The following is a 26,662-nucleotide window of genomic DNA, read 5'->3' as shown; positions in this document are numbered from 1 at the left end:
CTAAAACTACAAGTATTTTGGAACTTAGAGTAATATTACATAAGACTTTAAACCTAAACTTATATATATTAGTAAAATACATTGAAAATGGTCAAAAGTCTAATAGTCAATATTTCAGTTCCTATGACAAGACTGATTGTCTGGTTATGACTTAAAGTTTATGTATTGGTTTTAGGCGCCAAAATTTATATAATAGTTTAATGGTTTTAAATTTTGTTCGTCTAATAGTTCAAGGTCTAGAGCATATGCTTATTACCCTGGAACCTGCTCCCATATCATTGTGAAATTATAACCTAATCATCACAATATCATCAAAAAGAATATTATCAATATGATACCCAACTAAGGTTAGACTAGTGGACGTAGGTATGTTCAATCGGTAAAACTGAACCAATTATAATCAAACTGAAATAAAATAGAAAAGTAGGTTGAATTTAGTAATATCGAATAAACTGAATGAATGTTATTTATAGTATATGAATATAGTTTGATATATAAACTAATAAAACCAAAAATACAAAAAAGTAACTAAAATATTTATACTAAAATCAAAATATACAAAAAGAAAAAAAGGAACCAAAATATACTAAAATCATTCAAAGATACCAAAATGACTTGCTTAAACCTATGTTCGGAAACATAAACTTAAATGTATACCATTTGTTTCCAAATATATAATGTTTATAAGAGTTTTTTATGTTTCAAAATAGATGATGCTTTCATATTTCAATGTAAGTTTTCATTTTATTAAAAACTGGGTAACCAATGATATTTTATAGTCTATTTTGAAATTGGTTAAAAAGTTTTTAACTCATATTTTAATCATACTTTTTAAACAAGATTTTTTTTTTAATAATTGTGCATTAACCTAAAACTTCAAGTATTTTGGAACAGAGAGTAGTATTACATAAAGATTTAAACATAAACTTGTATATATTAGTAAAATACATTAGAGATGGTCACAAGTCTAATAGTCAATATTTCAGAGCCTATGACAAGACTGATTGCTTAGTTATGACTTAAAGTTCACGTAATAGTTTTAGGCGCCAAAATTTATATAAAAGTTTGATGGTTTCAAATTTTGTTCGTGTAATAGTTCAGGGTCTAGAACATGCTTATTACCCTGGAACCTGCTCCCATATCGTTGGAAAATTATAATCTAATAATCACAATATAATCAAATAGAATATTATCAAGATAATGCCAAACTAAGGTTAGACTAGTGAACGTATGAGTGTTCAATCGGTAAAACTGAACCAACTAAAATCAAACTGAATAAAATAGAAAAAGTAGGTTGAATTTAGTAATATCGAATAAACCAAATTAATGTTGTTTACAAAATATGAATATATTTTGATATATAAACTAATAAAAACAAAAAATCAAAAAGAACTAAAATATTTATAGTTATATATAAATTACATAATACAATTGATCATATGTATACATTTTTATTTTATAGATATGCTCTTGATATTTAAAACATTTTTTTATAGTTTGTTATTTTATTTAAGTTAATTTTTTTCTTTCATGAAATTAAATAAAATATATTTTATTTGACAGATATTTGTGTTAAATTATAGTTATTATGATATCACTAACTTTTCTAATTTATATTATAAAAACTATCATAAATATTAACTTTTTGTTCTTACTAAATTTTTAACAGTTAAGTAAAACAGAAAACATTATATTTAAAAGTTAGAATTTTGAAAGTATATTTTATGTTTTAAGAAATTTAATTTCTAATCATATAAACCAAAATTCACAAAATATTATAATTTGTGTATATATATATATAGTAACGGTTTTTGGTATAAAACCAAATAAGCCAAAAACTGTAAGTATACAAACCGAACCAAACCAAAATAGATATATTTTTATTATGGCATGGGTGTTCGGGTGTCCAATTGGTTTTGGTTTTGATTTATATAAAACTCCAGTTTGGTGTTGGTTTGGATTTATTCGGATTCGATTCAAATATAGTAACACATTGGAAACCGGTTGAACCCGTTTAAATTCAGCTTCAGTTCTAATTCGGGTTTCAGTATCCAGATACTTGACTCGAAAATACATATTTAAGTTCACAAGCTTGATAATTTTTTTTTTTTAAAACTAACAAAGGTTTGGTGGCATGATTAAAAGGTGTTTGTTAAGAAGAAACATATATAAGTTAAAACTAACAACTAAGAACTCTATAAATGTATGAAACATCATTAAAATATTAAAAACATAATTTTGAAACTTTTGAAGAAAACTTAATTAAAATCAGACTTTAAATGAAAATGTCAAAACATACAATTTTCAATATTTGATTAATTATCAAAAATATACACTAAACTAAATATTGTATTTACTTTTTTCCTGTTATAGATATTTATTAAAGTATTTATTGGGATTGACTTTTTTTGTTTGGTACAAGGTTTTTTGTTTTTTTGGATTTTTTTGGATATTTGTTTGGGTTTGGATTCAGTTCAAGTAAAATCCAAAATTTAAAATATTGTAGAATAAGATCGATTCAGATATTATGTCATGTTCACTTTGGTTCGGATTTACATTTTATCAGATTTGATTGGTTCAGTTTTTTGGATTTGTTTTTTGCCTACCCCACTAAAAAGATCAAAAAATGAATCGAAATCGAAATGAAACCCGAATTAAATACGCCTAAGTGGATGTACAAATAATAGTCTAATAATCAACTTATAACACACTCCCATATTAGTTGAAAATAATTATTTGTTTTCTCTTTTAAAACAAAATACAAATTTTTATTTTTTGCAATAGTTGAAAACCCAACTTCAGGAATAAACAATAAACATATGTTTATCATCTTCACATACAAATCTATTTTATTAAGTTTATCTCTAAATTATCATAGGTACATTGAACTATTTATAATAATTTTCAAATACGGCAGGACATAACATATTTAGAAATTATTATATCTCCACCTATGAAATAGTTGATAAATTAAAGTATGGTCAAAACTTTGAATCCTACTAAAAATCCACCGACGTATAAAAGTTTAGGAAAAATAAAATGTTTCATAAAAACACACACATTTTTTTTGTTGGTGAAAAGATTATATGTTAATATGTATACAAAGAAGAAGAAAAAGAAACGAGAGAGAAAAAACACAGAGAATAAAATAACAAGTTGATGAATATATTATTATATTTTCAACTCATCTTTCCAATAGTCCAAGAGATTAAGGAAGACGTGTTTCGTACATAATTTTAAAAACTTTTCCCGCCAATCAAACGGTTTTACGCGCTTGAACCAACGGCCTTACGAAAATACAAAGACATAAATCACGATCACAATCTCCTCTGCTCCTTCACAAGTTAAAGGCCAAAAATGCTTTTAACCTTTTTTCTATATAACTCGTATCTAGATCACTCAGCTTCGTCATTACCAAGAGAAACGGTGTGTTCTTATCCTCTTCAAGGCTACCCTCCGGACCGAACCAACTCTCATCACTTTGATCTACCTCCACAGGTAAATCTTCCTATTTATGTATTTGTGTTTTTCTTTTTTACATTTTCATCAATTTGTTGTGTAATGAAAAGTCTTCTTCAACCGAACTCACCTAAAATCAATGACTCCCGGAGATCTCTCTAAACCCCCCAACAGAAAAAATTGGATCTAAACATTTTCAGACTCTTTGAAGAAATTTTCAACCTTTTTAATCCCTTTTTTGCAGTTAAAAATAGAAACTTTGCAAGTTTTAAGCTTTTGATGATGGAACAAGTTGTGTAAAAAGAGACAAGAACTGAAGTAGATAAATGGATAAACAGGCGAGAGAAGAAACTACATGGGTTCCTCAGACACCCATCAAGCCAATTGCTCCGATCTACCCAGATAAGATTCAGACAGAGGAAAGGTAAAGTCTTTTGTCCTAAATTTAGAAACTTTTCAAAAGATTAGTGTTGGGTAATTTGCTTAGGGAAGCGATGCATGCAGGAGATTCGCTGGGAACAAAGACAAGAGCGGTCTTGACCATTTGTCTTTTGGAGATTTGCTGGCTCTAGCCAACAATGCTTCCTCAGTGTTTTTATCTCGTCAGAGTGGGATTGATAAAGGTAAAGAGAGAGAGGGGTTTTGATTAGAGATTGAAAAGATTGTCATCTTGATGATTGTTATTTTTACAGAAAGTGTCATCAAGACTCCTGAGAAGCCCAAGAGGAAGAAGCATAGGCCAAAGGTTGTTAGAGAAGCGAAACCAAAGAGAGATATTAAACCGAAAACTCCGAAGAAGCCTGCTGCTGCTGTTGAGGGTGAAGAAAGCAAAACACCCAAGAGGAAGTATGTGAGGAAGAAAAAAGAAGCTAATGAGGATCAAGAAGAATACACGCCGGTTGAAGAATCATCAGGAGCAGCAGCAGAAGATGGAGAAGCTTCAGATCATGATGGCAAGAAGCCTTGTAGAAGAGCCTTGGAGTTTGACGATCAGAGTCTCAAACCTCAAAACGGAGAAGCACAGCACAGAGATGAGACAAAGCAGGATCAAGACTTGCAAGAGAGTCACATGGCAGCAGTGCCAAGCACGCCTAAGAGAAAGCGCAGCAGCCAAAGTAGAAGAATGGGAAAGGAAATGAAGAATAATGAGGCACAAGCCACAAAGAGGAGACAAGGCAAAGAACCAACTAGAAGTAACATATATTTTTCAGGGCAACAATACGAGCAGGTGTTTGCGGACAATGAAGCACAATGGTTGTTTTCTACAGAATGGCTTCAGAAAGGGATGAGATCTCGTTCCACAACTGGACAACAACTTGTTACACAAGAGAATGTTGCTGCCTTTGACTCAGACTGTAGAGTCCTAACCTTTCAGGGTAGGCAGAGTTTTGAGTCTAATGCTCACTTGGATAAGATAGAAACTCCAACAAAGAAGAGAACTACAGGCCACGCTCGGTTCCGGGGTATGTCTTCCACAAATAAAGCTTCTGAGCAGTCACAAGCAGGATGGTATAGCAGACAGACGCAAGTGGCATCAAGCAGAAAGAAACGAACCACTAAGTCTCAGACCAAACAGCTCACTCTTCTCCCTAATCATTGCCAGTTTCCACCTTCATTTGCTGGTAATGAGATTTTACTGACTCTTTCTTGAATCTTGAACTTAATAAATGCAGACTATTTTGTTGCTAATGTTCTTTGCAGCAGGACTAGCTCCAGAAGCTATTTGGCAGCAACGCCACTCTATTGAAGCAATCAGCGAGCTAATGCGTCTACTAGACATCAACAGAGAGTACTCAGAAACTGCTCTTGTTCCTTACGGAATGAACAGCAGTTACAGCGTAGGAAACCAGATTGTGATCTTCAACGGTGGCGCTGGAGCTATAGTGCCTTCGACTCGCGTTAAGAAGCCGCGGCGCGAACGTGCAAAGGTTCATATAGATAATGAGACGGATAGAGTCTGGAAGCTTTTGATGGAGAGTATCGATAGCGAAGGTGTTGACGGATCAGACGAGAAGAAGGCCAAATGGTGGGAGGAAGAACGTAATGTCTTTAGAGGAAGAGCTGACTCATTCATAGCACGAATGCATCTTGTTCAAGGTAACTACACATCACATGTTTTTCTTACAAGTGTTTGATCTCTTAGTTATAACTATTGTTATGGTCTTTGGTTGCTAACAGGTGATAGACGTTTTACACCATGGAAAGGATCAGTTGTTGATTCTGTGGTTGGAGTGTTTCTCACTCAAAACGTTTCTGATCATCTCTCAAGGTATAACCTCTTACATGGTTCTATGTCTTTACTTAGTCTAAGACAACTAACTTCTTTTCTTTGTCTCTAGCTCTGCGTTTATGTCACTAGCTGCGGAGTATCCAGTACCTTTTGTACCCAGCAGTGACTTTGAAGTAGGAGAAAGCTCCATGCCTTCTATCAGGATTACCTACTTGGACTCGGATGAACCGATCTCAAACCCACCAGTTCCCAGTGAGACTTCTGCTGCTTTAGACAACACACAGCCTGATGAGGAGAAGGAGTATGTAAACAGCAAGGACACCTCAAGGAGCAGTAGTGAGATCGCCAGCTCAGGGAATGAGTCAACTGTCAAAACTACAGATTCAAAGGCGCAGGTGGATTCAGACAGAACTGGCTCAAGCGTGGAAGTTAGCAAGACAGTTCTTATTGTCCAAGAGCTGTTTCCATCTGAAGATTCCGTACTCACATGTCAGAACTCGTTGGTTTCTGAAACTCCTAAGATGACAGAGAGAGCAGGATCAAGCTCTGAGATCAACTCAGAAGCAGAGAATTGTACACACTTTGTGAAGCTCCTAGAGTCTCAGGGGTCTGCTCAGCTTCAAGAGAAAGAAAGTGACGTCATCACAGCTGATACTGTCTTAGTAGAAGAGGCCAGTCAAAAGACTCAGTGTTCAAGCAGTCCTGGAAGTTTACAAATATCCCCAAACACGTCTCCTGGTGATTGTAGCTCAGAGGTTAAGGACTTCAAGTCATTGAAAGGGAAAGGAAAGTATTCTGATGATGAACCATGTTGTTTCTTTGGGGATGTCTTGAGTGTTCAGAAACCAGAGATACCTGAAAGCTCCAGCAGCGTTCCTTCAACAAAGCTCGTGATAGAAACTTCAATTCCAGATATTAACGAAAGCACAAACTGTCTTGATGTCCAAGAAGGCACAGAAAAACAACAACCAGGACCTGACTCATCATCCAAAAAGATCAGTCCTATGGATAAGGCTACTTTCAATGCGGATGGGAAAAAGATTTTGAAGGAGGTAGACGAGGAGTTTGATTGGGACAGTTTAAGAAGAGAAGCGGAAGGCAGAGAAGGCAAAAGAGAGAAAACAGCAAGGTCATTGGACTCTGTTGACTGGGAAGCCATTAGAACAGCTGATGTTAATGAAGTTGCTGAAACCATTAAGAGCCGTGGGATGAACCATAAACTTGCTGAACGTATACAGGTACATTTTATCACAATGTGACCAAGTTTATTGATGATTTCCATTTTTGATTATCTGATGTTGAACATGAAAATTAATGCAGGGCTTCCTTAACCGACTGCTAACAGACCATGGGAGTCTTGATCTCGAATGGTTGAGAGATGTTCCACCTGACAAAGCAAAGTGAGTTTGAAAGAAAAGTGTTTTGTTTCCATATAATAACCAGACAGTTAGGTGTTTTGTCTCATAAATTATACAAACATGCAGAGAGTATCTTCTGAGCTTCAATGGACTAGGCCTAAAAAGTGTGGAGTGTGTTAGGCTTCTCACGCTGCACCATCTTGCCTTTCCAGTAAGCTTGAATCATCTCCTTTAGTTGTTTTTTGGTCCCTGTCAAGTGAACTATAATATGTATGAACTAAAGGTAAAACTTATTGACAGGTTGATACCAATGTTGGACGCATAGCGGTTAGACTCGGATGGGTACCCCTTCAACCACTTCCAGAGTCCCTTCAACTTCATCTTCTAGAAATGTAAGCACTCTACAATATGGTTCTAATTGGAACTTGTTATCTTACTCTTCTCTGATACATCTTATGGGTTTGGTCTTGTCCAGGTATCCTGTGCTTGAGTCTATACAGAAATATCTGTGGCCAAGATTATGCAAATTCGACCAAAAAACATTGTAAGATCTCTCATCATGTTTATATTATTGCTCGTTCTAATGACTCATTTATTAGTTTAACGCCTTACCATTTTTCAGGTATGAATTGCATTACCAAATGATTACTTTTGGAAAGGTATGTATAATAATATACACATATATATGAGTGAAAAACAGGCAGGAGACTGATGAGTTTTTGATCTAATTGACTCTTAGGTGTTCTGCACGAAGAGCAAACCCAACTGCAATGCTTGTCCTATGAGAGGGGAATGTAGACACTTTGCTAGTGCCTTTGCAAGGTGATACTGATACAACTTCTCCTCTTAATTCCTTAAACGAGAACCCTTTGTTATATATCATTCAGTAAATGTTTGTGGTCAGTCTCTAACTGATACAGAGAGTTTAATAACCGTTACTTGTTTTATAGTGCGAGGTTTGCATTACCTGGTCCAGAGAAAGGAATGGAGAGACCTGATGTTCCTCTACAGAGCCTACCAGAGCCATTGCGGAGACAGCAAGGGTTAGAAGTAGTCAACCACTCAGAAGCAGCAAATAGAGTCACAAGCTGTGAACCGATAATTGAAGTGCCAGCATCACCAGAGCCAGAGTGCGCAGAAGTTTCAATGGCTGATATAGAGGACGCTTTCTTTGAGGATCCTGAAGAGATTCCAACAATAAGGCTGAACATGGATGCATTCACAAACAACCTGAAGAAAATTTTTGAGCACAGCAAGGAACTGCAAGATGGAAACATGTCTGGGGCTCTGGTTGCACTTACCGCTGAGGCTGCGTCTCTTCCAATGCCTAAGCTCAAGAACATTAGCCAGCTGAGGACTGAACACCAAGTGTAAGCGTCATTTTTCTCTGTTATTCACTGTGTCTTTAAGGTTGAAATGAAACAGGAAACACATCTCTCATCATGAAGTGGCGGACTTAAAATGCTAAGATTTTAAAGTCTGGTTAAACTTCACTTTTCTAACAGTTGAGTCTGTTTTTGTTTCATATATTTGCAGCTATGAACTTAAAGACGACCATCCTCTTCTAGCTCAGGTATGTCACATATGTTATTAGTTGATAATACAAACTCATAATTGGCAGTTACATAGTCTCTAGTGATGTCAATATTGAAAATCTAACTAGCTGGGTTGTGTTTGCTTTGGCAGTTTGAGAAGCGAGAAACTGATGATCCATGTTCGTACTTGCTTGCTATATGGACACCAGGTAACCTCTACATCACTTAGTTGGATCTCAATTAAACAGAGTTGTTTCATTACTCACTATGATTTTAAACACTAGGTGAGACGGTTGATTCCATTCAACCAACTAGAAGCAAATGCATTTGGCAAGAAGCAGGCAAAATGTGTAATGAGAAAACTTGTTTCTCGTGCAACAACATAAGGGAGACGCAATCACAAACCGTTAGAGGAACCATCTTGGTAAGTAATTTGCATCCAACCTCTTTTGCCTAATTAACTACTACATATTTTTAACGAATGATTGCAAATGATATGGTGTAAATTTCATGTAGGTACCTTGTAGAACAGCGATGAGAGGTAGCTTCCCACTCAACGGTACATACTTCCAAGTCAACGAGGTTACAATCTTCAACTCAATATCCAATCTTTCATATGTTTATATATGCACTGAAGTTTCTCGGATGTAATCTATCAATATAGGTGTTTGCGGATCACGAGTCTAGTCTAACGCCAATTGATGTTCCAAGAGACTGGTTATGGGACCTAGCTAGAAGAACTGTCTACTTTGGCACATCTATCCCATCAATCTTTAAAGGTAATATCGATCTTTCACCATGATTAGATTCTAATGTAACGATATTCTAACTTTTTAAGCTAATTTTGTTTTCAGGTTTATCTACTGAAACAATTCAACAATGTTTCTGGAGAGGTATAATACAATTTTGCTTACGCTATCAGTTCTCACTTAGTCCAAAACATTAACCTACCGTTGAAACTTGTAGGGTATGTATGTGTGAGAGGATTTGATAGGCAGACAAGAGCACCAAGGCCTTTGATCGCGAGGTTGCACTTCCCTAAAAGCAAAATGAAGTCACAGGTTAATCCGGATGATGCATAGGTAAGGAAACAAACTCGGCCTACCACCCAACAACAAGCCAATGTAATATATTAGAGTTGTAACAGGTCTTTGAACTCCCATGTTAGTGTGTCTTTGTTTGTAATCATATACGAAGTCACAAGAACCAAACCAAGTAGATGCCAACTTTAACTTGTTTCGTTTCCATATACCAATGTGTTTAGCTTTTGATTACTGGTTTACCCGAACCAAATTAATTTGTTCAGATGGTTTAACCGGACCAAATAATTTTTGTGGATAATGGGCCACTAAATGGGCCTACTAGCTCATTGCACTCGTCTCTTTAAAATCCCCAATTGACAAACCCTAATTGATCGGAGCTTGTCCACATCTCTGCCATTGTTGCCGAATCCGAAGCTTTCTTATCTTCTTCTTCTTCTCCTTCTTTCTCGGAGGCTCACGTCTCAGCTGTAGATTGTAACTTATCGATTTGTAATTCAATCTATCGATTGCTGTAATGCTCTGTTCTATTAACCGAATTTCTCGTAGTTTCTTTCGATTTGTGTATTGATTATAGTCCTTAAGATGGAGAATTCGCGTCGAGCGTTTGATAGATCGAGAGATCCGGGGCCGATTAAGAAACCGAGGCTCAGCGATGAACCAATCCGTCCCGTGAATTCCAACGCGCGGCAGTTTCCGTCGCAGAGACCGCTCGCTACGGCGGCGGTGGGAGTTCCACCGGCGTCGTCGAGGTTTCGAGCTGTTGGTGGTGGTGGGAGAGAAGCGGAGAGTAGTAGCGAGGCGTATGAGCCACAACTGGTTCATCCGCATTACGAGCTTGTGAATCAGTATAAGTCGGCGTTATCCGAGCTTACGTTCAACTCGAAGCCGATAATTACGAACCTGACGATAATCGCTGGAGAGAATGTTCATGCTGCAAAGGCCGTCGTGTCCACCATTTGCAATAACATCATAGAGGTGAACACCTAGTTTACTTGTTATAATACCTTGTTTGTGTCATTGTATATAAGGTAAAGAAGGTGAAGGTGGTGGTTGAGATTGTGATCTGTATACGAGGTTTAATGAGAAAAAAATCTATTTTTGAAAGCAACCCTAGTGTCTTTTCTGGAATCTATGTGCTTTTTTATAAGTATTTATCAAGTCGCAGATCATTCTTGTGAATCAAAGTTTTTACTTTATGCCATCTATTGGATCACATTCTGTAAAAGATCTGTTTCCCGACACTATGTTATTAACTATCTCAGATTAGCTGTTGCCCATGCAAAAGTTTGGTCCATATTCATTTTGTAAGAATGCATATATCAACTCCTCATGTCATTGTACTGAGTTTTGTTTAGAGGAGTGTGTAGTCTCTTTTACAACGTTGGAGTTGTTCAATTGTTTTTTTTTTTTCACTTTGCCATTTGACAAGAGCTCTGTAAGCTATGTGTTAAGTGAATTTGTATTTTCTTTTAGTGGCTTCTGCTTACCGAAAGCTTTCTCCGGGAAGCGGAAACATTCTTTTTAGTCATCTTTGGGTAGCCGAGAATCATTGGAGCCTGTTCAGTAAAGTTTGTGGGAAGACAAGGATTGCTATTTCGATGTTTGTCACTTTAGCATAGACATTGACACTTCTAATAGTGTTTCTCTGCCATTTTTGGGCATGTAGATATTGCTGACGTTGTTTAATGGCTTCATGTGTCCCATTTTTAGATTCCTTGTTTGTCAGGATATATGTTAGTAGTAGCTTGAATGGCATTATATTTTGTGATTTGAATTCTGGCTGAAGTTAAGTTAGTGATATTTGGTTCTTATCCTTTAATGTCCCCTCTATTGTGGAAATCCTTGATGTTACTCTCTATGAGATCAAATTTGCCATCTTCTGGGTATCTGATTTGAAGAATATTATGCAGGTACCAAGTGATCAGAAGCTGCCAACGTTGTACCTATTGGACAGCATTGTGAAGAACATTGGAAGAGATTACATTAAGTACTTTTCTGCCAGGCTGCCTGAGGTTGGTGTTTTGTTGGTAGTCTTAGTTATATAGTTTCTTTTGCCTAGAAACTTCATCTGATATCTCTCTTTTCACTTCTGTGCAGGTATTTGTTAAGGCTTACAAACAAGTTGACCCTCCTATGCGTTCTAACATGCGGCATCTTTTTGGAACCTGGAAAGGAGTCTTTCATCCGCAAATACTTCAGCAAATTGAGAAAGAACTAGGCTTTAATGCTAAAAGTGATGGCTCAGTAGCTGCGGTTACCACAGGCAGAGCTGATCTGCAATCACAGCGACCACCAAATAGCATCCATGTGAATCCCAAATATCTAGAAAGGCAACGCCTCCAACAGTCAGGACGGGTAAGCAAAGTAAACTTGCGGTCACTAAATGTATAACTTCATTACAGCTTTCTGAGTATCTTTTTGGTTTTTTATTTTGCAGACAAAAGTAATGGTTACGGATGTCCCTGAGATCGCATCCAATTTGACTCGGGATCCAGATAGACTGGAGAGAGTTTCAAGCACAGCATCTGGAGGCTTGTGGGCAGGTCCAACTAAAGTGAATGTAAGATGATTTTTCCTTGGCTTAGTTACAGTCTTAACATATGTTCTGTCTTCTGATTGTGACATTGTATGTTGAATTCAGACCATTCGACGACCTCAAAAAGACTCACTCAGTGAACCCCTCTACGAGAAGGATATGGAGTCAATATCAGAGGAATATGAATATGCTCCTGATCTACCGCACAATTCTAGATCAGTGGTTAAGAAAGTTGGTCCTAGGATTACTGATGATGGCAGTGGAAAACAATGGTACGAAGGTATGAGCAGAGGTCCTGATCTGATTTCCGACCAGAGGGAAGGGTTACACACCAAAAGCAGAGTTTCTAACTACGCTACTGCGAGACTTGAAAATTCGGAATCAAGTGGTCCCAGTAGAAATATAGGCGTGCCTTATGATAGTTGGAAAAACTCAGAGGAAGAAGAGTTTATGTGGGACATGCATTCAAGGGTATCCGAAATAGATGTGGCCACTATCAACCCGAAGATTGAGTTTCAGGCTTCAGATGAATCAGAGAGACTGGTTAGCTATGATAGTAATTTGCATTACTTTTTATAATGATGTAACTCATTTGTCTTTTAACCTTTTCCCATCTTGTAGGAATCTAAAAATCACCTCTTAAAACGGCCAAGGTATTCAGCTGTCGATCCAAGGCTTGATCCGGTGAATTCTTATTCCAGAGAGCAAAAAGATTCAAGTATTCTTGGCCCCTGGACGTCTTCTCCTAGATCTTTGCATGATTCAGAAGTTTTTCCTTCTATTAGTGCAGCCTCAAATGCAGGTAGAAAGGGAATTCAGCCTCAATCTAGGATTGCTAGCTCTGGAATCTTGCCAATCTCAGGACCTGTGTCAGATAAACAGTCGAAACAGAATGTGAGCAAGCAAGATTCTGGAAGAGCTCACTCCCTCACTCAACGTGATCCTAGGGCTTCCCGGTTTCCAGCAAAATCTCAAAGTGACTCCGTGCGGCCCTTATCTTCAAATAGCCAGTTTAAGAACACGGATACGCTTGAACTACCCGATTCATCTCAAGTTGAAAAGTTTGACTCTAAGTCAACAGCTGAAAATGCTCGAGGACAAGCCAACATGAATGATTTGTTGGCAGCTGTCATGAAGAGTGGAATCCTTTCTAATAATGCAACTTGTGGTGGATGCAAGGAGGAGATGTCTCAAAACGGGGCTGACCCAAGGGCACTAACCCTGTCAGCAGTATCTAAGGATAAGACTTTGCCAACTTCAATGGCTGGCGCAGTGTCTCTTACTGGTGCCACATCAGCACAGGCATCAAAAGAGAATAGTAAGGCCTCAGATCCTATTTCGTCCCTCTTGAGCTCCTTAGTTTCAAAGGGCTTGATATCTGCTTCAAAGCCGGAGCCGCCAGCTTCAAAGACGGAGCTGCCATCTCTCGCTCAATGTGCGGCTCCTTCCGTTTCACAAGACCATAGTCCTGATCATTCTACAAGTAGTTCTATGTCTGTGGTTCCATCAGATGCTCAGCCAGTGGTTTTGGTGAAGAAGGGTCCTTCCACTGCCCCGAAGGTAGCACCAGTGGAAATAGCAAAACCGGAACCTGAAAACCTCATAGGATTGAAGTTCAGAGCAGATAAAATCCGTGAACTTCACCCCTCGGTGATCAGTAGTCTTTTTGATGACCTTCCACACCTCTGCACCTCCTGTGGCGTTCGCCTTAAGCAAAAAGAAGAACTTGTCAGGCACATGGAGGAGCTGCACGATAAGAAGAAGCTCGAGTTAAATGGCACGAACAGTAAATGTAGGGTTTGGTTTCCAAAGGCTGATGACTGGATAGCAGCGAAATCTGGAGAGCTTGAACCTGAATGTGAGGAAGATCTGAGTGAACCCGAGAGTGCAGCTGAGGATGGTCCAGCCATAGCTGCTGATGAGAACCAGAGCGCATGTATATTATGTGGAGAGATGTTTGAGGAATATTTCAGTCAAGAAGTGGATCAATGGATGTTCAAAGGAGCTTCTTACCTTACCATTCCTCCGGACGAGAGTGAGGCCAATGGACCGATCGTCCATGCAGCTTGTTTGACCAAGAGTTCTTTACCGGGCTTGGGAGTTGGGAATGCAATCAAACAGGTAACTTATCTTTAAAGGCTCGCTGTTCTGAAACTCCATTCTTTAATCCAGCATGAATCCACATTTACGTGTTGTTCCATTCTGCTAGGAAATGATTGAGTAGCCTCCATATGAAGGTCAAAGGAACATGTGCTGGAGGAAGCGGTGGCATCACAGGCGAAACAGGTTTGGTCGATTTCACGTGATGCTAGTTTTGTAGAAAAGTGTCATGCTTCGAGTTGAGGAAAAAAGAAAGATGTGCAGTATTTAAAAATGAGAAAGAAATATATGCTTTTGTCTCTCTACTTTTCACTCTATACAAAATACAAAAGAGCAAAGAGGCCTTCCCAATATTGCACATTCCAGATTCTATGCCTTCCTTTCATGTGTCACAGAAAACAAAAGCACTAAGGTTTCTTATGAGCAAAGATTTGTCAGGTTACGTATCATGAACATCCAAAGCAACAAACTATTACCATATATGCTACCTTAGCAATGACTATTTGTTTACTTCTGTTGAATGATTGTATGATTCATACATTAACTCATTTCGAGTGTAGTTATCGTTATCATGTGAACTCTCATAGAATCAAAGTTCTCTTTACTAGTTTTGCATATCTGGGAAAGAGCAGATTCAGCTAACATTAATTGGGGAGTGAGAGAGAGGGGAAAAATATTTTATGAGTTAAATTGGATGTGCAGTAGTGTTATTATAGGCTGTGTAGGTGGGGAAAGAGAGCTCTAGATAAGCAGAGCGACTGTCCTTCCTTTTGGGAAACCCCAATTTTCACGTGAGCAAGAGCTGGTCAATATTAATGTCGAATCAGATAGGCTGATCTCTGTTTCTTCAATTTCATTGATTATTCATAAATGCACAACTAGTTATTGCTTACAAACGCAGATGTTTGAGAACGTCAATGTGGTTTACAGTTAATGATGTAGTTGCTCGAAGAAATAAATTACAACAAAATCACTTGAGCAACCGAACCTTACCAAGAGACGAGAGTTTAACGATAGGAGTCTTTTAAAAACGTGTTTATCTTAAGAACCACATTAAGCAATAAGAGTGGAAACGGAGATTTTAATTATTGTTGTTGATGTAGTTGTGTAGGTAAGATTATGATTAATTGACAAGTAAGCTTTAATGAGCTTATCCAACCAACTGTTTCTTTTTTTTTATATAGACTCGATTCGTTTTCGTAACGTCTTTGATGACTCATGATGCCATTTAAACAAATAATATCAAGAAGACTGAGAGAAATGCAAGTCCAGTCTATCATCAGTATCATGTTTCGTTTCTTCTTCATTCATCATGTTTCATTTCGTGTCTTTATGTAGTTTCTTTAGGTAGACTTTTTTCTTCTATCTTCTTCTAAGCACTTGTTAATAATTTTTTAACTAGCCAATCTAGTTTTTAGACCATAGTTTTACGTTGCTATCAAAGAGATGTCTAGATAAAGGCGATGAGTTTTAAGACTTTGTCATTCCAAGGTCTAGTGTGACTCAAGTCGTTCCCTGGCTGACGATCGCATAATTGTCATACTTTTGAAGACGTCATTGGCGTACTATTTTGTAATTTTCTTAGAAACTAACGAATATAAAATACCAAACACACACATCTTATTACGAGAACCTAACCTGTATAAATCCAGGTCAAACTATTATTGAATTACTTTCTTTTCTTGCAACAAGCTATATACATGATTTGATCAAATGGAAACAAAGTTAATCAAAGCATCTCAAAGAAAAAATATCAAGCGAAGAAAGGAGTATATATTAAATTATTACAAGTTGATAATGCAAGGAACATGGTTTACAAAATATCTAAAATTTAAATGTATCTCGATCTCTTGTCATCGGCTTATTTTTTCCATATCTAACTTACATTTAATGGTTGAATTTCTTAAAACTTTTTATTTCCATTGAAGTATCAAATAAATAAATATTTTACAGACCGGACGAAACTCAAAAAAAAAGGGGTCAGAAGAGAGACAAGTTCACATCCAAGACAAGAAGAAAAAGAAGTCATCTCTTTCTTCATCATATAGCTTCTCCGCAACTTCCATACCAAAATCTTTAAAACCCTAAAACTATTTCTTGCATGTCAAGTCTTTGTTCTTCAACATCATTTCTTATTCTCCCAAGACATAATCTCTTTCAAAGCTTCCTCCTCTCTATCTTTCTCACATTCTTGAATCATGAGAGGCCTCGTGGCTTGTTACAGCGAACACGCCATTAACGTATCAGATGCGTACTGTTCAGGTCCTTCAAATAATTCCTACATCTCTCCGACATTACACCCCGACACAGTAACTACAACTTATAAAACCAATCTCCCTTCCTCCGACAAACCTGTCTCTGTTTCGCTCACCTGGTCGGATAATCTCACCGTCGTGATCTCCACGCAACCGAAGTCTTACTCTGTCTCCCTCAAGAAACCAAAAGGGTCAAGAAACTTGACTTCTTCCTCCGGTTCACTCAACGCTGAGATCCTCTGGGATCTAACTGAGGCAGAGTACGGTAACAACGGACCGGAACCAACAAGAAGATTCTCCGTCGCCGTCGTGGTCAACTCCGAGATCACCCTCAGAGTCGGCGACGTGCGAGACACGTCATCGTGGCGGGTCTCGCGAACGGAGAGATTCTCTGGAACTTGCTGGCTCTCAACGAAGGCTAAGTTCTCAGACGCTGGAGCCAAACACGAGATTCAGATCCAATGCGGCGGAGGAGGTGGTGGCAGTGGAGGAGAAGAAGGGTATTTATGGAAATTAAAACGTCCTGAAACGATGTCGGTTTGGGTGCATAAGAAGAAAGTGTTTGAGGTGAAGAAGCTGAAATGGAATTTTAGAGGGAACCAAACGATGTTCTTCGATGGGATGCTTATTGACATGATGTGGGACTTACACGACTGGTTCTTCAGAGAACCGGCGTCGTTATCTTCCACTTCGTCGTCATCGTCGTCTTCTGCCTCATCGTCTTCTCCTCCGTGTGCTGTGTTTATGTTCAGGAGGAGGAGTGGATTGGATAGTAGATTGTGGCTCGAGGAAGACGAAGAAGAGAACAAGAAGATTGGAGTAAGAGAAGCCAAATCGTTCTCTCTTGTCATTTGTGTCTCTAAAAAGTAAAAAGTTAACCCGAAAAAACTTTCTTATTACTGATGCACTTACGTTAACATTTTTGTTTCCCATGCATGCTTTAACTTTGACATAACTCTTTGTTCTGATTTAATTTTTTTCATGATATTTGAAGTAGATCATCACTCATCTTCACTCTTCAACTAACTTAGCACAAACTCCTCTTGCCATAAAATGGCTTACAACTTCTCTTCTCCTTCATCAAACTCATCACCCATCTCTCCTCAAAACCCTAATTCTCATCATCAATATGCCAGGAACCTCCAAAGAAAATAGCTGTCACCACCCTTTGTATAAGGGATTGAGACAACGAAAGAACTCAGACAAGTGGGTTTATGAAATCCATGAGCTGAGAAGACCTAAACGTATTTGGTTAGGAACATTCTTGATCCCGGAGATGGCGGCAGTAGCCTATAACGTGAGAGCTCGAAAAGTCACTTCGCAAATAATAGTATATATTATTTTAAAATTGAGTATTTCACAATTGTTTTAATTTATTTTAATATTAAGAAACTGAGTAAATCCCACCGATGTTTTTTTTAACTGACCAACTTTGATGTTTTAATATAGATTATTTTCTCATACTGGTAACGTTTTGAATTTGTTTTCAAGCACTAGAGACGCTTGTCAACTACACAATGCATCCGAATCTATACATAAAATAGTTTAAAACAACATATGTTTCCAAAGAAACAGTTTATTTAACAATAACAATTGACAAATTAGAACCCTTTGATATGTATGGAAGATATTAATTAAAAAAAAAAATTGGAACATATGTGACCTATATGAGCTTTTAAACTTTAACGACCCATGTAGCCCACAATTTTGGTGACCCGGCCCTTATAGGCCCATACATAGGCTTGGAGATTAATAAAAAAAATCATTGCACATGAAGAGCAATGGACAGGTGAGGTCTTGTTGGTTAGAATTGAACGAATGAATTCAAAATTTGGTACTTCTTTATTTTTTCTGTTCGTCATCTTCTACTCCCACCAAGATGTTAACCGTACGTACTTTGAATCTCTCAAGCTTGTCGATGACCTCCTCGATTAGACTGCCCCCTCGAGAGCGTGTCGTGTGGATATTAATGCGGCTATCAAGCTTAGAACGCTCGTCATCTTGAATCATGCCTTGATTCTCCTTACGATCCAGTAGCTTGGGGATGTTGTCTGGTCTGCTAGGTTTAGAGACCAATGTTTTGTCGTTCATTATTGCGTTCGTGTAAATTGAGAATGATTCACAAATAACGATCTTGAAATAAATAGATAGAAAAATTATCAGTGTTTTGTTTGGTAATTGATGTCTAAAATGTATGTTGGATTGTGTGTTTATGTGATTATATATGCAGTTGGGGCTTAAGGCATGATTTATAGAAGAATAAAACGACGACCGAGTCTTCTTCGAGAGACTTGGCCAACAAGAAATATCAAGCATCGGTACTAGAGACGTTGAAATTGTAAAAGTCCTTCACTACTCGTTTTCTAGATTTTTGTTTTCCCTCCTTCAAACGTTCCTTTTTACGAACACCACTTAAAAGTGTTTATATAACTATTGAAAGAAACACACAAAACATGTCATATGCCATACATATATATCTGCTTAGAGTATCTTAATTATGGATGATAAATTTAATCTACTATTTTAGGGTGGTATGTTTATCATAGGTAATTTACCAAAATTCATTGGGTTTTACTATAGACTTTGATTATGAAGCATGAGCTGTCACGTGGAATGAGTTGATCCACAGAGCAAAGAGATCGTTGACATTTTCTATTCAATTGACCATTTCCTAGTCATGCTATCAAACAATCTCGTATTTTTTTTAAAATTAAACCCTTCTATTTAATTAACTTCAGAATAGTTTTCATTAACTTGCTCTTATAATATCTATAATATTATTTGAGAAGTGAATTTGTTGATTTGTCATATTCTCCATAATTTTAGTTAGTCTTGTTTAATTGTTCTATTCTCCATAATTTTAGATAATTTTGTTTATTTGTAATGTTTTAAATAAAAACTACATTTATCTAAAAGTTTATGATTGTATAAATGGTATTTTAATTCATGGAGGATTTGTTAACACATGTACAAAGTAACACTTGACCAATAAATAATTGTATATATGATATCTTTAATAATAATAAATATTTTAATTCAATATAAACTATTTTTTTAATAAATTCTTATATTATTTTAATCTTCTTTTTTAATATTAAAAAACAAAAGATAAATATTAAATATTAATCTAATAAACTGAATATAATGTATATAAATATTTTCAAAAAAATTTACAATACGTGAGAGTTTCCAAAAATTTAAACACAATAACGAATATATTTTTTTGATGATTTTTTTATCATATATAAATAATTTGATACTTGATTTAAAAATTTTGAGAGCATAAACAATAATTTATCATAATATAAATTGGTAATGACTAATGCATCTATTAACAAATAATTTATGATGTCATAGTGATTTTGCTTATTTTTAATATCTCCATGATTTTAGAAAATTTTACATATTTGTTAGGTTCTCGATAATTTTAGTTAGTAGATTTGCTTATATAATTTGTAGAATAATACTTTGTTCACACATAATATGTTAGCGTTTCCATTATTAAACTTCATAATGATTATTTTAAAATAACATTTTTTAAAAAGTTTATAATTGTATATCTGGTACTTTAATTCATGGGCGATTTGTTAACACATGTACAAAGTGACGCTTGACCAATTAATAATTGTATATATGATATCTTAAATAATAATTATTATTAAATGTAGTATAAAGAAAATTATTTTTAAAAAGAATTCATATATTGCCCAAATGATAAGTTATGAAATACAATTAACTTTATGTGTGTTTATCAATATCTCTGTGTGTGATTCGTTGAAACATAAACTTTTATTCAGTGGATTCAATTTTTTATTATTAATGAATGTAATGTATAAAGAGATTTTTCAAAAAAAAAAATGATACTGAAGAGTTTCCAAGAATATAAACGCAATAATGAATATATATAATTATATGTGGGCATAAATTATTTATAAATATTTTTGATGAAATTTTTGTCATAAATAAATAATACATTTTTTATTTAAATATTTTAAGAACATAAACAATAATTTATCATAATATAAATTGTTAATATATATATATATATATATATATATATATATATTAATAAATAATTTATACCCGTATATGCGGACCAAACATCTAGTTAACAATATATCTAGATGTTCTAGGGAAAATATATAATATCATCTATCTCCAGGCAATGACTCGAACATTATCGATGCATGATACGTCTGGACAAAAAAAATCCAAACAAATTATTGTGCTTAATAATACACTAGTAACTAGTTCCACTAATATAATACTACAAAAACATTATCATAAAGTATATCATGTGCCATTCAATCATAGACCAACAAATTAGATTAATTGCAATAAATGAAACGAAATTTATCTTTGATAAGCCTGGAAGATGGTGAAGATAGTCTGAACAATAGACAAGATCAAAAGAACAAAAGCAGCAAGAGCAGAGACAAAAGACCAAGGAGAACTAAAGTAAGTGTACTTGAAACTAGCCCATTCCACGTGCCAACTACTCTTGTAATACTCATTCACGTCTTTAAACAAGTCGTTAAGATAACACTCCGCCATGTCGAACGCAACATCTCTGCCTAGACTGTTCACGAATCCAGCAACCTCAGCTTCTGTTCCGAAATAATTCTCTATTATGTTTTGGTCGCATAGATACTCAACGTCTTTGTAGGTATTCATCAAACAGTCTAGTAACGTAGCGTACGTCGTGAAATGCTTCGAGCACGCCACGTGGCATTGCTCGTACGCCACGCAGTTCTGTAAGAAACTGCTCATGAAGTCGTCGACGGTGATGCAAGGCATCTCGATCGCTCCGTGTCTGAACCTCACAACGATGAAGCTCTCCGCGTCTTTAAGCTCGCGGATCTTGATCCCAGCTCGTCGGAGCTTCGAGATGCTGTGGATGATGTTGGACGGTACCTTCTTCTTCCCTGGATTGGTTAGTGACCTCGCGTGAAGCTCACTCTCCGGGAGGAGGCTTGACCGGACTAGGTCAAGGAGGTGTTTTGCTTTTAGGTCTTTGAACCTCGCGAGATCTTGTTTTGTCCTATGCATGGTGTTGTTGAAAAACGCAAACGCTAGAGACGGTAAAGAAGCGTTGGTCTCTTTCTCGTCGTCACCTCCTGTGAGATCGAACAAAGATTCAAGAACGAAGAAAGGGATTTGATTCTCGATACGTAGAAAGTCTCTGTAGAAGAAAGGAAGCACCCAAGCCATGGCCACGATTGGATCGTCTTGCTGGAAAGGAACAAGTTGACTAACTTTACGAAACAGCTCAAGAATGAAACAACCGTCAAGAACCATCATCTCGTTGAACTCGTCTGACTTCATGTGTATTCTCTCGGAGTAACACTCTCGTGCCTCGTCCTCAACGCTCTCCACGGTCTTCATGTAATCCTCTAGGGTTAAGGATTTTGTTTGGTGGGTTCGAGTGAGGAGAGCATCTAGATAATGCCATTTGTGTTCTTCCATCATTTGGAGGTGTGTGTGGCCTCGGTGGTACGGTCCTATGGAGACCACTCGTGGCTCATAGGATCTACCGTTGCAATCAATCATGCTCTGAGGTACTCGGAAGATGGAGCAAGATGGTTTTCCAGCGGCTGAGCTGAGCAATCTTGGTGGCTCCTTTAGCTTCTTATGCATACTGTCAATGCGGATCTTGAGGAGGCTTTCTCCTCCGTCGTGTGCGGAGACATTAGGCGGTTGCTCCTCCGCCGTGTCCACCATAATTGTTGTTGTGGAATTAATGAAAATGATGTATTAAAAAGGTGTTGAAGGGATAGTTTTGGAACTAGAAGAGTCTTTGTGATTGGTATTTTTATTTTTGTGGTCCAGTTGATCGTCACATAATGGAGGCTGGTCCATCATTATTTCAGATTTTAAAATTAGATGTGTATTTTTCAATGAAAGATTAATTAGTAGTTATGTTTAATGACTTGGTCCAATCATATGGTCTTTTCGCTGCTCGGAAGTTTCTTTGAAGAAACTAGCAGTGATTCTAATTATTTTACTTTCGAGTTATATAGCCCCAAAGAAAAAAAGGTTTTACATGCATATTATGTTCAAGTGATCAATCTTGAAGATTTACAAATATGCAAGAAAGTATTGGTTGGTGTCACAGGTGTCAATCGAGTCATTCATGTCCAAGTCCGAAAAAAGCTTCAAAAGATATCGTCAAGTATGGTCCTATCCGATTATGAATCTCACATCTGAAAAGATAAATAACTACAACCGTGTATATACAAAAAGCGTAGATCAGTCAACTTACTAATTTATTTGCTAATTGGTTTTGAGTAAAGAAAATGGTCATTTTAGTACAGGAAACACAGGTTATTAGAAAAGTATTTATGTTGTAATTAATATATATTGATGTACTATGTTGCGTTCATATTCATATGGCTTATTGAAATAAGATGTGTATACTTGTCTCAACTTAAAACTTGATTCGTTCGTGAGGAACACGCTATTTAGACGTGGATCCATTTCTTGATCCGTCAATGTGAGTATTTTAATAAGGCATGAAAGTTGAATAGGCATGATCCGGTTTGTTTGGGTTAAACAATATTTTACGTTCAAACTTGGTGGAACTTAGAGTGTTTTTTCAACAACTCATGTACACAAAACAAACAGGATCATCCGTTGAACCCATATACTAACATGTTGACAATATTAATAGAGAAATAGATTACAAATTATTGTTCAGTGACACATGGATTTCAAGTCAGTCCAACCCTTTATGTATTTACAAGACATGAATTACAACATTAGAACATCAGATAAAAAGAACATGCATATGGCTCTAAATAGGACGGTCCGAGGGTTATCCGATTGAATATTAACGTTTGTGAAATTTTCTAAGCAATAAGAAATTATGTAATTCTAGTATTAACGTTAATGAGGTTAGTTTGTCTTATCAAGTCAAAGATATTTAGAAACCTAGCTACTCTAATAAAATTCATTAGTTGTTCATGGAGGAGAAGATACAAGTTCATGGGAAAGTTCATCAATCAAGAAGAAGAATATAGAAAGCTCAAGATCGGACACGGCCTCCTCCACTTCACCACCGTGTTTTGTCCATTCTCCGGCCTCTCCTCTCATATCTTTCTGCACCACCACGTCCACATCTTCCTCCGCACCCATTCCTACCCTCCATGCATGCATCATCCTCCACTTCTTCTGCCCCTCCTCATTCTTCTTCTTCCTCTCCTCTTCGGCGCTTCCGCTCTCTCCTGCCATTGCATCATCATCTACATCCTCATATTCTTCATCCGAATCATAAACCCTTACGTTATCGTCTTCCTCGCTCTCCTCATCCTCTTCTTCATCTTCTTCTGACATCTTCCCTTCGAGGTCTACCGGATCCAGCCCTGCTAACTTCTCGAATCTACGAAGCTTCTTGAGTAGCCGCCTTTTCGCCCCTGTTTAGTCCAACACACAAGTTTAAAACCTTTTAAAACATTTTTGGGACCAATCTTAAGTTATGTTTCCAAGTCCTTTGGGGCCATGACATGTGATGGGGGAGATTGGTTACTCACGTTGTACAACTTCAAAGCTGCACGGGGGGAGATTTATATGGTCAGGCTCACGTTGGTGGTGGTCCTCGTCGTCCTCCTCTTCCTCAAGAGGGTCAAGTACAGAAACAGGGCTACATTGTTCCTTGTCTTCCTCTTCTTTATCTTCTTCTCCTTGTCCTCTCACTTTCTCTAAGCTCTCTGTCTCATCGCTATCTTCGTCCTGTTACACCTCATTTAATACACTTTTGGTTTCACCATTTTTTGTCTTTTACTATTTTTAGCCTTGGATCCACAACTAATTTTAGCTATTCAAATTTATATCCATGAAGATGGGTTTCTAAGCTATCTATTTACATTCATTATTCTTCTATCACTTATATAACTTTTTACTGTGGATTTTTTTAGAGTACACTCACATGTAGGGTAAATTTTACATATAATTTTTCTTTCCCTAAAAAGATTTCACTTTTTTGACAAAACCTTGATACCGACATTTTCTAGTCTAACACAAGATTTGGTTTACATTAAATTTAAGACTTTGACCTACTGAATTAAAAGGTAGAAAATGTCTTTTGGTTTGAAATCTTTGAAATTGAGTATCTAGTGAGATGCAATAATGGGGAAATGTAAATGACATTAACACCCTCACCAAACCGAGGCACTACGACATATGTTCAGTCTAGGGTAGGGGCATATCCGTCATTCTACACTAAAAACATATTTAACCGTACTCCTGAAGAACTTACATAATTCAGTCAATATCAGACAGGCAATTTTCAGCCGGTCATGTGTCACTGCTCTAATCAGATGTTTTTCCATAGAATGTTTTTTACTATCTTTTTTACTGTATGATAATTTATGGCGAGTATGAATTATTTGGCAGTGGATTTCCTTTATTTAGTCATTACTGAAAATATATAAAAGTTCAAAAATGAAATTGCTAAATATATTTTGTTTTTGGAACACTTTTTACTAATATTTCTTTCTTTTTTTTTTTGAACAACTTTACTAATATTTCTAAAATAAGGAAATAAGCAATTTTGTGTGGAAAATGCATTAAATTTGAAATGTTGTGGTTTATGATTTTAGATTAATAATCTAGCCTTGTATAGTTTAGATTTATTGTTTGGTTTAGGAGTATTTTACTAATCTGATATAAAACTTAAGACTGTTTTCATAATTATTTTATTAATTCTAAGCATTTGCTGGATAATAATTAAATATTATTAACAGATAATTATTTTAAACATTTGCACCAATAAAAAATAAATAAAGATAATTACTGAGAACAAACCTCTGTACTGCGTCTCGCCGGAGAAGTAGCCGTCGACGTGAAGTGGGGAGTCCGGTTACCGGAAGTAGAAGGAGTTGTATGGAGGACGAAATGAAAAGGGCTCTCACAAAACCACTTATCATCAACCTCCACCAAACGCTCTCGCCGGCTGCTACTACTCGTTGGCTCCGACCCGCGTTCAGACAAAACCGCGTTTCCATCAGCGCTATGCAGACACGGTTTGGCTTTACGGTTAGTTAACCGCTTCAAAACAGACCCGAACATACCAAACGCGTTTCCTCTGTTCCGAGCTCTCTTGTTTGTCTTATCAGCCTTCTCGACCTGCTGCTTCTGAATCCTGGCCGCCGCTTCCAGCAGAATTGCGGCGGTTCTTGTCGGTATCTGAAGGAAAACTCGACCGTCACGACTCTTCTTGTTCGCCGGAGAACGGAGTTCAAAGAGAGGAGACTTTCTAGGGTCGGGAGAGTTAGTATAAGTCGCGAAGAAACAAGAACGCTCGCATGAGAAGAAGCCAGGAGGTAGAACGGTGGCGTTTTCAGACTTTCGTTTCTTGACACGCAAAGTGGAGCAACCCATCTGAGACCTAAGGTCAGAGATGTAATGGTTGAGATGAAAAGGTTCTTGGTCATCTTCAAGAAGCTCATGTAAGTGTTTCTTCTTCTCAGCAGCCATGGAGACAAAACTACTACTCTAAAGTTTGTGTGCTCTTTCTTATAAGAAGAGAGAGAGGTTTGGTGAGGAGAGTGAAAGATGAGGAACAGTTATAGACAAAGGGTAAGACATTGGATAAAGAGTCAATGCTTGGATTTGGCTATTTCCTAGCATCTTGAAAAATAAAAATAAAAATAAAGTTTTGGTCTCTTTATATTCTTTCTTTCTTCATATTGAAATGTAATATACATGTGTCTTTGTGCAAAGGTAATTTTGTTGGTTTGAAGAAAATATAGTTGACATATTATTTTCAGAGGTGGGCCTTGAAAGGCTCCTGAATAAAGTTGAGTTTACGTGTGAAAATTCAAATAGTCTATTAATCAAATTTTTTTTTATCAGCCAGAGAAATTTGACAGAGCATGCAGTAAGCAATTTCAGTCACCTGGATTGTAAAATGCACTCGAGTAATGTAAGCACAATCAATTTCTCATCATGTAAGGATCAGATTATGGTCATGATTCATGTACGGTCGGTCCACCTGTTGTAGGAAGATGAAAACTGGGATGCTGGTTTGCACTTATTTTTTCCATGTGTCTTGCTTGAAACTTGAAGTTCTTGGTATCGATATGCGAGTCAGTCTATATCGTGTATTTGTAAGTTTATTGCTCTTTTAGAAGTAACACTTAGCTGACT

At 36.8% G+C, this 26,662-nt stretch overlaps 6 protein-coding genes across 6 annotated transcripts; 3 read left to right on the top strand and 3 right to left on the bottom strand.

The window, feature by feature from the left end:
- Window positions 1–3,313: 3,313 nt before the first annotated feature.
- LOC106451111 (DNA glycosylase/AP lyase ROS1) lies at window positions 3,314–9,856 on the top strand. The gene is made up of 21 exons (XM_048772478.1): window positions 3,314–3,498; window positions 3,704–3,883; window positions 3,964–4,082; window positions 4,152–5,081; window positions 5,161–5,556; window positions 5,638–5,728; window positions 5,799–6,927; window positions 7,010–7,089; window positions 7,174–7,258; window positions 7,348–7,439; window positions 7,523–7,591; window positions 7,670–7,706; window positions 7,787–7,869; window positions 7,998–8,417; window positions 8,584–8,620; window positions 8,734–8,791; window positions 8,867–9,006; window positions 9,099–9,164; window positions 9,247–9,361; window positions 9,437–9,475; window positions 9,549–9,856. Exons 2-21 carry the CDS (start codon window positions 3,786–3,788, stop codon window positions 9,662–9,664), a joined length of 4,200 nt encoding a protein of 1,399 aa, XP_048628435.1. The 5' UTR covers window positions 3,314–3,498; window positions 3,704–3,785; the 3' UTR covers window positions 9,665–9,856.
- A 123-nt stretch (window positions 9,857–9,979) lies between these two features.
- Window positions 9,980–14,710, top strand: LOC106451108 (polyadenylation and cleavage factor homolog 4). Its single transcript, XM_013892970.3, has 7 exons — window positions 9,980–10,600; window positions 11,536–11,637; window positions 11,723–11,980; window positions 12,063–12,185; window positions 12,267–12,704; window positions 12,783–14,282; window positions 14,371–14,710. Exons 1-7 carry the CDS (start codon window positions 10,208–10,210, stop codon window positions 14,383–14,385), a joined length of 2,829 nt encoding a protein of 942 aa, XP_013748424.3. The 5' UTR covers window positions 9,980–10,207; the 3' UTR covers window positions 14,386–14,710.
- A 1,567-nt stretch (window positions 14,711–16,277) lies between these two features.
- Window positions 16,278–17,524, top strand: LOC125598283. Its single transcript, XM_048772479.1, has one exon. The coding sequence runs from the start codon at window positions 16,460–16,462 to the stop codon at window positions 17,384–17,386; it is 927 nt and encodes a 308-aa protein (XP_048628436.1). The 5' UTR covers window positions 16,278–16,459; the 3' UTR covers window positions 17,387–17,524.
- Window positions 17,525–17,753: 229 nt separating this feature from the next.
- Window positions 17,754–19,483, bottom strand: LOC125598294. The gene has a single exon (XM_048772494.1). The coding sequence runs from the start codon at window positions 18,830–18,832 to the stop codon at window positions 18,359–18,361; it is 474 nt and encodes a 157-aa protein (XP_048628451.1). The 5' UTR covers window positions 18,833–19,483; the 3' UTR covers window positions 17,754–18,358.
- Window positions 19,484–20,647: 1,164 nt separating this feature from the next.
- Window positions 20,648–23,388, bottom strand: LOC125598293 (UPF0481 protein At3g47200-like). Its single transcript, XM_048772492.1, has one exon. It carries the CDS (start codon window positions 22,235–22,237, stop codon window positions 20,870–20,872), a length of 1,368 nt encoding a protein of 455 aa, XP_048628449.1. The 5' UTR covers window positions 22,238–23,388; the 3' UTR covers window positions 20,648–20,869.
- A 49-nt stretch (window positions 23,389–23,437) lies between these two features.
- LOC106453456 lies at window positions 23,438–26,102 on the bottom strand. The gene is made up of 3 exons (XM_048772493.1): window positions 25,319–26,102; window positions 24,046–24,244; window positions 23,438–23,928 (listed from the first exon to the last, which is right to left on the bottom strand). The coding sequence occupies exons 1-3, from the start codon at window positions 25,988–25,990 to the stop codon at window positions 23,477–23,479; spliced, it is 1,323 nt and encodes a 440-aa protein (XP_048628450.1). The 5' UTR covers window positions 25,991–26,102; the 3' UTR covers window positions 23,438–23,476.
- Between the last annotated feature and the right edge of the window lie 560 nt (window positions 26,103–26,662).

Source organism: Brassica napus, unplaced genomic scaffold (assembly GCF_020379485.1).
Source record: "Brassica napus cultivar Da-Ae unplaced genomic scaffold, Da-Ae ScsIHWf_168;HRSCAF=305, whole genome shotgun sequence".
NCBI lineage: Eukaryota > Viridiplantae > Streptophyta > Magnoliopsida > Brassicales > Brassicaceae > Brassica > Brassica napus.
This window is presented reverse-complemented; position numbering and strand designations above follow the sequence as displayed.

Bases quoted from the DNA above. Each gene is read 5' to 3' on its own strand.
- LOC106451111 (XM_048772478.1), top strand. From the start codon at position 3,786: ATGGATAAACAGGCGAGAGAAGAAACTACATGGGTTCCTCAGACACCC. The intron at 7,440-7,522 runs GTAAGCACTCTA...GGTCTTGTCCAG, and splicing joins CAACTTCATCTTCTAGAAAT to GTATCCTGTGCTTGAGTCTA. The intron at 7,592-7,669 runs GTAAGATCTCTC...ACCATTTTTCAG, and splicing joins AAATTCGACCAAAAAACATT to GTATGAATTGCATTACCAAA.
- LOC106451108 (XM_013892970.3), top strand. From the start codon at position 10,208: ATGGAGAATTCGCGTCGAGCGTTTGATAGATCGAGAGATCCGGGGCCG. The intron at 10,601-11,535 runs GTGAACACCTAG...AATATTATGCAG, and splicing joins TTTGCAATAACATCATAGAG to GTACCAAGTGATCAGAAGCT. The intron at 12,705-12,782 runs GTTAGCTATGAT...CCCATCTTGTAG, and splicing joins CAGATGAATCAGAGAGACTG to GAATCTAAAAATCACCTCTT.
- LOC125598283 (XM_048772479.1), top strand. From the start codon at position 16,460: ATGAGAGGCCTCGTGGCTTGTTACAGCGAACACGCCATTAACGTATCA.
- LOC125598294 (XM_048772494.1), bottom strand. From the start codon at position 18,832: ATGCTTGATATTTCTTGTTGGCCAAGTCTCTCGAAGAAGACTCGGTCG.
- LOC125598293 (XM_048772492.1), bottom strand. From the start codon at position 22,237: ATGGTGGACACGGCGGAGGAGCAACCGCCTAATGTCTCCGCACACGAC.
- LOC106453456 (XM_048772493.1), bottom strand. From the start codon at position 25,990: ATGGCTGCTGAGAAGAAGAAACACTTACATGAGCTTCTTGAAGATGAC. The intron at 24,245-25,318 runs GTTTGTTCTCAG...GAGGTGTAACAG, and splicing joins CGGCGAGACGCAGTACAGAG to GACGAAGATAGCGATGAGAC. The intron at 23,929-24,045 runs GTGAGTAACCAA...TGGACTAAACAG, and splicing joins CAGCTTTGAAGTTGTACAAC to GGGCGAAAAGGCGGCTACTC.